The sequence below is a fragment of the Schistocerca americana genome, chromosome 1, assembly GCF_021461395.2.
Source record: "Schistocerca americana isolate TAMUIC-IGC-003095 chromosome 1, iqSchAmer2.1, whole genome shotgun sequence".
In the NCBI taxonomy this organism is placed as follows: domain Eukaryota; kingdom Metazoa; phylum Arthropoda; class Insecta; order Orthoptera; family Acrididae; genus Schistocerca; species Schistocerca americana.
In genome coordinates this window covers 1,013,903,509-1,013,915,859 of record NC_060119.1, presented here as the reverse complement: position 1 = coordinate 1,013,915,859, position 12,351 = coordinate 1,013,903,509, and the positions used below count along the sequence as shown (strand labels likewise).

At 42.2% G+C, this 12,351-nt stretch overlaps 1 protein-coding gene across 1 annotated transcript in view; it reads right to left on the bottom strand.

Annotated features, from left to right (window-relative positions):
• The window catches only part of LOC124616245 (protein unc-13 homolog 4B-like), a 191,123-nt gene that overhangs the window by 98,667 nt on the left and 80,105 nt on the right, over positions 1 to 12,351 (bottom strand). The window contains exon 3 of the mRNA XM_047144552.1: positions 6,087 to 6,349. Within this exon, the coding sequence (XP_047000508.1) occupies positions 6,087 to 6,349 (263 nt within the window). The remainder of the gene's footprint in view (positions 1 to 6,086; positions 6,350 to 12,351) is intronic.

Genomic DNA, 12,351 nt, shown 5'->3' with positions numbered 1-12,351 from the left:
TACATAGCTGCGGACTGCTGTTAATTATTCGTTAACTATGCAGATTGGAAGATACCTCCCAGAATGACGAAATGAGGAGACGACAAATCTCACCTGCCAAGTAATATACTATCTGCTAATGCTTTCCTGCTACTTGCAATGCCCGACATCGCTAATGTTCGGACCCTTCTAATTCTTTGCTTTCGACGATAACGTCAAACAATTACCTCAAGCTATCTCTGTCCACACGTCTAAAGGGTTTAGCATTGGATTGGTGCATAAGTTCATTGCGTTTTTGCATAAGTCGATACACGTAACAGAGACATTAGTTATTGATAATATATTCTTCCTCACTATTTTCAACAGTCGTCCAACGCTGGGGTAACTTTTTGATTCCGTGACTGTAGAAATCAGTTGGTTTCGAGGCGAAGAACTCATCGAGCTATGTTCGGAGCGCATTTTCGTCCTATAAGGTAGTTCCTTGAAGGCTGTTCGATAGAGAGCGGAAAAGGTGAAAATCAGAGGTCGTAAGATCAGATGAATAAGGTGGCTGCGCAATGACTTCCCAACTCAACCTCTGTATAGTTTTTTGTCAGTCTAGAGAATGCGGGCGGGCTTTTGCGTGGAGTAGTAACACTTCACGCAGTCTTCCTGGTCGTTGTTCTTGGACTGCGTCTGCAAGACGTCTCAGTTGTTGACAATAAATGTCAGCTGTGACGGCTAGAGCTCGGGAAGGAATTCGTAGTACACCAAACAGTCGCTGTTCCATCAGATGAATAACATTATCTTTTGCGGATGTCCGCAGATCTTTCTACAGGGAGTTGCTACTTTGTTTGGGTTCAACCACTCCTTTTTTCCCCTTACGTTAGCATAAAAACACCGCTTCTCATCACCAGTAACGATACACGATAGGAATAGTCGGTGTTGTTCACGAACCAGTTGATGACGAGCAGATACAGATGCACATATGGTCACCCGCTGATTTTCCTGGTTTTGGCATAGAGCATGCGGTACACAGATACCCGATTTTTTTAACCTTCCCCTACTGCATGCACATATCTCACGACGATGGAATGATCGCAATCCATCACCTCTGCCAGTTCTCGACTACGCTGACGTACATCACTGAGGATTAATGCGTTTAAACGATCCTTATCAAACCCCGAAGGTCTGCCTGAACGTAAACAATCACTAATGTCAAAACAATCCTCCTTAAAACGAGGAAAGCATTTTCTTGCCGCACTCTGTCCAATGGCATAGTCCCAATACACGGCTCAAATGTTTCCGGCTACATCTCTCACCTCACTAGTGAACTGAAATAGAAGAATAAGTCGAAAATGTCCGACTTCTCCGCTTCCAAGCGTCCAGGGTTTCACTCACTACCTCAAAATGACAAAATGACAATATGTAAACTCAAATAGCAACAGTGAACTACAAATAAAAAATGACAATCGTTAAATAAACCCATAGCGATCAGAATACCAACATGCAAAACAAAATGGCTAAGAACTTATGCACCAACCTAATAACTCAGGTGTGACTGCAATAACTGCGCCGGCCGGGGTGGCCGAGCGGTTCTAGGAGCTACAGTCTGGAACCGCGCGACCGCTAAAATCGCAGGTTCGAATCCTGCCTCGGGCATTGATGTGTGTAATGTCCTTAAGTTAGTTAGGTTTAAGTAGTTCTAAGTTCTAGGGGACTGATGACCTCAGATGTTAAGTCCCGTAGTGCTCAGAGCCATTTGAACCATTTTTCTGCAATAACTGCTCTCTCTCAATTATCAAAACTACACTGAAGCGCCAAAGAATCTGGTATAGGCATGCGTATTCATATACAGAGATATGTAAACAGGCAGAATACGGTGCTGCTGTCGGTAACGCCTATGTAAGACAAGTGTCTGGCGAAAGTGTTAGATCGGTTACTGCTCCTACAATGGCAGGTTATCAAGATTTAAGTGAGTTTGAACGTAGTGTTATAGTCGGAGCACGAGAGATGGAACATACCCTCTACGAGGAAGCCATGAAGTTGGGATTTTCCTGTATGACCATTTCACGAGTGCACCGTGAATATCAGGAATCCGGTAAAACATCAAATATCCGACATCGCTGCGGCCGGAAAAAGATCCTGTAAGAACTGGACCGACGACGACTGAAGAGAATTGTTCGATGTGACAGAATTGCAACCCTTCCGCAAATTGCTGCAGTTTTCAATGGTGGGCCATCGACAAATATCATCGTGCGAACCATTCACCGAAACAACATAGATATGGGCTTTCGGAGCTGAAGCTCCACTCGTGTACCCTTGATGACTACGACACAAAGCTTTACTCCTCGCCGACATTGGACTGTTGTTGACTGGAAACATATTGCCTGGTCGAACGAGTCTCGTTTCAAATTTTATCGAGCTGAAGGACGTGTATGGGTATGGAGACAACCTCATGAATCCATGGATCCTGCATGTCAGCAACGGACTGTTCAAGCAGGTGGAGACTCTGTAATGGGGTGGGGCGTGTGTGGTTGGAGTGATATGGAACCCCTGATAAGTCTAGGTACGACTTTAATATGTGACACGTACGTAACAATCCTGTCTGATTATCTGCATCCATTCATGTCCATTGTGCATTGCAACGGACTTAGGGCAATTCCAGCACGACAATGCTACACCCCACACGTCCAGAATTGCTACAGAGTGGCCTCAGGAACACTTTTCTGAGTTTAAACACTCCTGTAGGCCACCAGACACCTCAGACATGAACATTATTGAGCATATCCGGGATGCCTTGCAACGTGCTGTTCAGAAGATATCTCCACCCTGTCGTCCTCTTACGAATTTATGGACAGCCCTGCAGGATTCATGGTGTCAGTTCCCTCCAGCACTACTTCAGACATTAGTCGAGTCTATGCCACGTCGTGTTGCGGCACTTCCGCGTGATCGCCGGAGCCCTACACGATATTAAGCAGGTGTACCAGTTTCTTCGGCTCTTCAGCATATATGGATGCAAATTTATTTACCATGTATATACTATTCCATTTAAACCATACATATTTGCACAATTTGTCACAATTTTCAATACTATTTATAATTTAATCCACGCATTGGAACTCTATTGCACTCTCTTTAGTCTAAATTATGCTGTTGTATTTATTATTATTCGTACCCATATATTTCCCAGCTGATCAGCACACGAAACCAAAACCTTTGCTGTTTTATTAGGTTCTGCTGCAATATCTGCTCCCGCTAACACGCAATGAGTCTGATGCCATCTTGCTGACAAAATCTCATATGGCCCGTCAGATTGAGAACTCATTCTTCCGGGCTTATTTTAACACGACTTGCTACAGGATATCTACTACCACACCACAGCAGCTTTGTAGAAAGGTAGAAAATGATTCCAAGTCATTTTCGTTGGTTCGTTTGGAAACCATAGTCTCCACGCATATCTATACGTTTGGTCCAAGGAGTTTTCATTTTTTTATTTATATCACGCGGAACATAATTTGCGTCAAACTCCACAGAATACTGACAGAATAACGACCACTTTTTATGCAAGTTTTTCCTACTAAGCTAAATTTTGAGATTGGTGAATCTGATAAAGACAGTTAGATCTAAATTTTGAAAATAGGATGGATGAGGATTCAATCTGAAGCACCATCACATGCAATTTTGTAAATTTGTAGAATAGTGTCCAGGAGGAATCGTTTCTGAGCACAGAGAATACACATTTGCCTTTGTGACTTCTGCATGTTGGACGGAGCATATTCATGGCCAAGAGCACCTTTTTGTGTACCAATCGTGATTGTTTATTATTCAAATAGCATTCCAAACAATGTAGCATTACAACCCCAGTTATGGATTTTCCGTTTCCCAAGTAATCAATATTAAAGCAAAAAAAAAAAAAACTTCACCTTATTGGCTGACAAAACAGCCTTTCCCCTGTTCGATACATTCTCGTCGGTCTTTGTCGACTTCTTTTCCTGCTGTTAACATATTGGTTGTGTCCACTACCCGGAGCAATCGTCCGGTGCTTGCCATTAAACATTGCCAAACACAGAGTAGTAACACTCTTCCAGATACGCTTTAGGTCAACACTCAGCACCTGTAGTGGCTTTAGGCCACACAGATTCTTCATTCCTAGATTTTAGTGCCCCACTTTCTCAGCTTTCTAGTCGACTTTCACTCTGTAGTCTTGCTTTACGATATATACAGGGTAATTCAAAATTCATGTCCCATAGGACAAAATTTATATTACTTGGCCCTTAGGACAAAGTCGTAATTGGTGGAGATTGCTACAATACAAGAGAAAGCGCATGCTACAGATGCGCTTTAATCGGTACAAACAAAATGTTACGTCATCGGTGACTGACAACTTGAAACTTAATAGTACAGTGCAACCGCCACCCACGGTCAGTTGTTCGCATGCTCCTCTAACGCAAACTGAATGTCACCCTGTAGACAACTCCTCTGAACACGGGAACGGACACTGCTGTGTACTGACTGTTGGTATTTCTCTGTTAGTTCTGGTGATATTCTCCTGCACGTCAATTAATATTCTTGGTTTGTTCGTGTACACTGTAGACTTGAAGTGCACCCCAAAGGAAAAAGTCCACTGGCGTAAAGTCTGACGACCTAGGTGGCAATTCTACCAGACACGTCTAGCAGTCCAACTCCCAGGAGAAACCTCATCCAAAAGTCGGCGGACGCGTCGTCTGAAGGTGGAGCAGTTCCATACCGCTGTGAGGAAAAAACCTACATCTCCGTTCGTCAGGCAGGTTGTCCAAATAGGATGGTAATGTTTCCTCGAGATGATGTCTGTAGCGTGCTGCAATGAGCTTGCTATTAAAGAATATGGGACCAATCAATGAGAATATCATCATGTATGCCGCACCACACATTTAACCTAATGTTAGTCTGAGTGTATGCCTCGGCAGCGAGACGGGAAAAATTTTTTGGGAAATTTGTGGTAACTTACTATGGGACCAAACTGCTAAGGTCATCGGTCCCTAGGCTTACACTCTACTTAATCTAACTTGAACTAACTTAGGCTAAGGACAACACGTACACACCCACGCCAGAGGGAGGACTCGAACCTCCGACGGGGGTAGCCGCGCGTACCGTGGCAAGGCGCCTAAACCGCACGGCTACCCCGCGCTGCAGCGAGACGGGGATTGTCGTTTACCCAATTGAAGCGTTATGTCCTTTCATCCTAGCATTCAATTGGGAACTAGCTTCAAAGCTGGAGAAAAGACAGCTTCAAGGTACGCTGACAAGTGCGTCTTTCTTGAAACCATTCGCAGAATTGTACCTGCCCGTCAGGATAATCACCATGGAGTTCTTACACAAAGTGGATTCAGCAAGGATGGGAATGATTAGAGGACATTATCCTAGACATCGACGGTTGGCTGGTGTCGCATTTCTGTGCCACCTACCTTGTTGACCGTGTCGGAATCACTATGAGCCAACATGACTGCTGATTTTGTGGTCCCATTGCTGTAGGGTGGTCCGGAACACAAACCCTTCCACAAACGGCCAATCATTTTGGGATTAGACCTACGTTGGTTTGGTTGTCACCTGTGGTATTCTGCTGCTGTTTCCCATTGATTCATGCCTGCCGCGTGAATGACAACCATTTCCGCCATCTGCTGATGTGTGTACATTGCTATACGAATCAATATTCTGCAGAGCAGCATCACAGTACACAGCTGTGGTAACTGGTGCGCCTTTAATACCCTTCTATAGGATTTCGTTAGTCACTTGCCTCACAGATAACGGGCTATGTGGTAATATCCACTGCACGTGACTAATCATTTCGGTAGTGTAGTGGTGCTAGGTCATTCCTCTCATTGTAGAACTGTTTAATGACGACACTAGTCTCTTTTTTTTTTTGTGATTCACTGTGCCGAATGAAATGACTTCAGCTACCAGTCAGCACTTGGTTTCGTGGCGCATTTCCTTCAAAGTCTGTTCATTACTGCCACACGAATCACGCTTAACAACAACGACGACGTTTGGAAACGTCCCGCGCAAGTCATATTCGTGTTTTTCGACTTCAGTGTGTGTATGACTAGACGAGTGGCCAAGTGTGGCAGTGCCGAGGTGACGCCGCGTACCTGATGTCGTTGACGACGTCCAGCGGGTCCTGGGTCCGCAGCTTCTCGAGACGCCGGCAGATGATAGGGTCCACCGGCGGCAGCTCCAGAGCGGGTGGCTCGCCGGCCGCCACGGACGCTGTGACGTCACCAGCAGGAGGCGTTGGTGCGGCGGACCTCTGCAGCCGCTCCGACTGGAGCCGCCCCGGCGCGGCCACTGGTTCGCGGACGACGCGACGCTGGTGTCCATTGCTGGGCAAGCAGTTGTTGAGGGTCGTCTCCGCCTGCACAGGCAGTGTATCGTTAGGATGCTGTATCAAAAGCTGCCTCACATAATGCTAACACTCTTCGATCGGAGAGAAAGCCAATATCGGAAGACAATGGGTGTGAATATTTCTATCTAAAGCTAAACTAAATCCAGTAGGCGTTGTAATAGGACTTAATGAGGGACACTATGAACTGTTCGGTACCACTCAAGGTAGCTTTCCGGAACACCACCTGAACCACATTACATGGAAGACAGAATGTAATGAAACATCTTTTGATCATAATTTATGATCAGATGTTATTGCATACATTATGTACACTATGTAGTATAACTTATTAGCTTACCAGCCTACAAGGTAAAAGTAACTAATCAGTGTCTGTAATTACAAGTAATGCTTTATTTCAGAATCAGCACTTTGATAATGGTTATAAGAAAACTAATTATGTATCTTTTGATAACTATAAGTGAAGATGTCATAATAATGTTAGCATCAAATTTCACAACTTGTGAACAAATTAATCACCAAAATCAAATTATTTCATATAAAGCCAAGTTAACAATTTGAAATATTTCACAACATCAGATGCAATTAAACTCACGTACTATCTTAGGGAATTATTAAAAATGCCAGACTCAGAAGATACGTAATTAATTTTGTAATTACTCCTTCTAGACATATCTAACATAAACAAATGACCTTCTTGAGATTCTGACAAAGTTTTTGTATAAAACGTGAAGCTTGTAATCTTGTTTCACAGTCTATGAAGTTCTCCAACTTATGCTAGCACAAAAGGAATATGTAATTTAGTGTCATGTATTGTTAACCGCATTTCATCACTTTTTTCGTCTCAAAACATAAAAATCAATTCTTGAACTGTGTTCATTGTAAAACAACAATTGGTTACTTCAAAATTGTATTGGCAGAATATTTAGTAGTGAAATAAAGTGATCGTATGGTATGTATTTTCTAATGACACTTTCTAATTGTAATTCGATATATCTACATTATAAACAATGAGACCAAAAGAGCATGTATTGTCAAGAAAGTGTATAAGCATTGCTGCATGTTAAACCAAATAAAGTTCAGTTGAGTTGTTGTTCTCTGATGAATGCCCGTGTAATTATGTTTGAGAAAATATACGACTCTCAAAAGGAAGATATTTCTGGAGTTGACTTTCATTTAAACCCTCATAACCCCATATGCACAGTTTTCAGGACTATCTGGAAGTGAATTAAGCGCCCCAATGTACAGTTTCTGCAACGTGGTGGAGACTTCCGTTATAAAACCTAAGTAATCAGCCTTCTGAAGTTTACTTAAATTGACAATACTGTGGGTATGGGAAGGTGCTGATGGTTTTACTGGACAAATGTCAATGTCAATTCATTATTTATTAATAGAAACAAAATGTGAACATTAAGCTTAATTGTAAGAGCGATTTCATCTTGGCTGACAACAACAGTTCGATCGCGAAATATATTCGATCACATCTGACCATAGAATAACTTTAATCTTTGATCTAAAAATGGTACCAAAATATAGCGGGTGAGGCAAGTAAGACAGACAACCCTTAATGTATCCAGAACGATTTAATGTATCGAGGTGCGGTTTTCGCCTAGTATCATGGGCAATAAGCGTACTTCCTGACTTTTGCAAGCTATTTTTATCGTTTATAGACGCCGCATTACGAAGCCGACTTTTTTTTTCTAATGTAGCCATGTTCTTTTTCTGTGGAATTTGAAAGAAGCTTCTAAGAGAACTACAGTGACATAATATGTTTGGGACTTGATCAAACAGTATCAACATAACAGCGCCGCAAACCATTTTCTCGCCCTGAGGAGAAGAGGCTCCTCAGACTTCTGTCGTATAATACCAAATGTAAGGAAGTATGTAACTCAGGTATGGTTCATGTATTTATTATCATGGCTGTCCCACCAAGAGCTGGAGATGTCAACCCTGAGCATTGCTGCACGCTAAAAAGTGATTCTGCAGAAACAATACTACACGTTGTCTTCGTTTGCAAAGATACTTCTGAATGCTTAGCACATTCTGGGTACTCTTCACCACAAAACCGCATCGCTGCTCTAATAGTTTGGCGACATTCGCGATAATCGCCATTCACTTCTTCGACTACCATACACATTGCGAATGAGTCAATAGCATTAAGAGCAAGTTATCTGATTGCTACAATAGCAGAACACAGACTAACGGGCTTCGAGTGCACAGGTAAACACGACAACCATACCTGAATTATATGTTTGTTTCAATTTGGAAGGCAGACGTTTATGGAACCCTTTTTCCTGATGGTGGAATAGAGGTTTGCGGCATAGTTATCTTGATACTATTTGATCAAGTCCCATAGATGATAGGTCATTGAAGTGCTCTTAGGTGCTTCTTTCAAATATTACAGAAAAAAGAACATGGTTTTTTTTTAATTTTTTTTAAATGTCGGCGTCGTAATTCGGCGACTATAAACGATAAAAATAAATTGCTAACGTCAGGTAAGTCACCAAATCGTCCGCTATAAATTAGCGGAAACCGCACTTCGATGTATTTATGATTTCTGAATATATCGCAGGTGGCCTGTCCTACATACCCCATTCTGTGTACAGCTGTAATCCGTCAAGCGCATTACATTTAAAAAAAGAACAAATAAGTAAAATCAGCCACACATAATTATACTATTAAGGCTCAATGATTCGCAAAATGTGATAACAAAACTGAGTGGCCAATGACGAATATGAAGACAAAGAACTTTATGGCAAATATTTAAATTTATAATAACACCAAGTTCGCGACCAGTGGTAACTTTTCGCTGTGAATCATGAAGGCATTTACGAGCAACCATCAAATTCTTTAAAGCAAATCTTAACGCAAAAAATCTGCGCAAAAAACGCTCATGGCATATCCATCAATTAGATTGACACACATCGATGTGTTTACAAAACCTTGGCGCAACTGGCCCTCTAAAGTTAAAGGAATCAAATGGTGGTACCCTGATATCAATGGCTCATATCGAACTATCTGATAGACAGCCTCAGCACTACCAGAGCAATAAATATTTAACAGTAGTGGAATGGCGAAAAACTGCAGAATTTAACATCTCTATAAAACCTTACATCCCTTTGCACCACTTAAAACTCACGGCTGCAGACATAGGTAGCTAAATGAGAAGCCAAACTTAACATTAAGTTCTGAAACAGAGACGAACAAGAATTAAGTTAACATTGCAAAACTGGCCTTTCTCTTGTATCGGAGACGAAAGAATTCAAGGAAAAAATACTCACACACAGAGTTTAACAAGGACACTGGCTCCCGCATGGATGGAATACTATCACAAGTGAAGGAATGACACAAACATGGTATAAAGGACACCAAATTTTGTGGTAAGTTCCGATGGGACCAAACTGCTGAGGACATCGGTCGCTAGGCTTACACACTACTTACTCTAACTTACGATAAGAATAAAACACACAACCATGCCCGAGGGAGGACTCAAACCTCCGACGGAGGGAGCTGCGCGAACCGTGGCAAGGCCCCTCGGACTGCGCGACTACCCCGCGCGGCAAGGATACCAGAAAGAAAACAATTCCATACGAACCACAATGACCGACCAAAGAAAGTAGCTCACACACATGATCGACCTCTTGCAGCTCAGCTGAGCAGCATGCTAATGTGATCCTGTGCCTTTCGCATCCGCTCCAAGTGGAGCATGACGGGGATAGCATGTGCGCGAATATCTTACTCCACACGCAGTAGCTATAAAATGGGAATCAGACAGGTTATATTCATTGCTGGCGATTACGCAGCGTCCATTCCAAGGCACTCAACAGGACCCTGTATTCCCTTAGTCGTTTGTAGGCAGAGTCGTTACCGAGAGCGTACACCAGCCAAAGCTGCCTTACTTCCGCTTCGGCCAGAGATAACAAGCGCCGTAGCACCCAAGCAGGAAGTCCGTCTCAGATCGACTGCCAGAGGCGTGCTAGTACGCCACAGTTAGTAATACAATATGATAACATGATTCAGGCATAGAGAACAGGAGAAGTTCTACGTTGCGGCGCCATCACCTGAAGGAATAACTAGAATATGTTGAAAGTCCGGAAGCAAAGGAATTGGTTCAACGTCCTGTTGATGCTGACGTCATTGTAGAAGAACGACAAACTTTAATTAGTCATGGATGGGGAAGTAATAGACCGTGCCCTATTCTGAGAAGTCATCCCAGGATTCGCCATAACTCACTTAGGGTTCAAATGGTTCAAATGGCTCTGATTACTATGGGACTTAGCTTCTGAGGTCATCAGTCCCATAGAACTTAGAACTACTTAAACCTAACTAACCTAAGGACATCACACACGTGGAGAGATACCGATCATGTGAACACATCTTTGTAGGAGACACCTAGAACTGTCCCTCGTCAACCACGAGAAGGGTGTTGAGTAGAATGATAGGTCAAATTTGCTCTGTACCTTCAAACTCTCCCGTCTCTTGATTACATCATGTAGATACAGACCGAAATGAACAGGTGACAGGCAATACTAATCATCTCGTTAATACTTAGTGGTTCTGTGATCACGGTACCAATACTTAAAGCATCGATGTTCTTCTACATAGTTTTGACGACATACATTAAGTACTTTCAAATCCTCTCCCTTCTAATATACTCTACAGTTTTGGAAGACTTACTCTAGTAGAGGTCTTAGTAAAGTCTAGGAAAAATCACAGATTTCGTATGAATTCGAAACACTATGTCTATACAAGACATGTCTCTGATAAAACTTGTTCCCCCTTCACTGATCATGGTATCGGTTATCAATAAGGCATTGTAATTTTATTTCCATAATTCCATACACTTAAGCCGTGTAATTACTAGTATTGTATTTTTAGGTGTTCTCAAAGAGTGATGGAACTCTCGAAGTATTCTGTTCTTTTGGAACTTTTATCCTCCGACGCATGAACATTAATTGGAGGATCGAAGCTTTAGTTTTATCCTTCTTATTTAATGAGGTCTACACTAATTTTATCTCCCACAAAAGCACTCTTAGTCTCAGGCTTATTAAGGTATTGTCGCGTTCTTTCACTTCACACCAACTCTTCCTTTTGTCCTCTATGTTTGTACTGTGTCAGAGACTGTGTGATGTCTCCCCACCCCCGCCCACCTCATACCTATCCTTGCACTTCCCGTTTCTTTCCGGTTCAACGGTTGTTGGTTTTGTTGCTTGCAGTCAGGAGACCGGTTTGATGGAGCTCTCCGTGCGAATCTATCCTGTGAAAGCCTCTTCAATTCTGCATAGTTACCGCAAGTTAAATCCATTTGAATTGCTTAAAGTATTGAATCATGGTCTCCCTTCATAATTTTTTACTATCGCACTTCCCTCCATTACTAAAACAATTATTATTTGATGCCTCACGACCTGTCTTAGCAAACTATCCCTTCTGTCAGGCAAGTTGTGCCATAAATTCCTTTTGTCCCTGATACGATTCATTAACGTCTCCTTGGGTATCCATGTGCGTATCTATACTTCGGAATTTTTTTTTATAACTACACAATTCAAAATCTTCTCTATTGTTCGTCGTCCAGTTTTCATTTCCATTAGCGCTGCATCCCAGGCAAATATTTTCAGAAAAGTCTTCCTAAACCTTTACTGTATACAATCACCAGACGCTTCTATTTTCCTTAAAGCTTTCGATACATTTGTATCCATTGTAATCCGCCATTGAGAATTAATCTGCTGTTCCAACAGCGAAATTGGTCTACTGCCTTTAACGTCTCATTTCCTAATCTAATTTGACTGCATTCCATTTTATTTCAGGCAGTTTTAAATTTACAAAAGGACACTGTCTCTCATTCCTCACTGAGTTTTTCAAGAAGTTTTCATCGCTGGTAAGGGTAATATCGTAACTGCTGATCCTCTCCTGCATTATTCCTAACAATCACAGCTTACTGTTGTCTGCTTTAAACAACTCCAGAGTTCCGTAATAGTACGTCACGTTCTATTCATGCAGGTAATAAAACGTGCAAA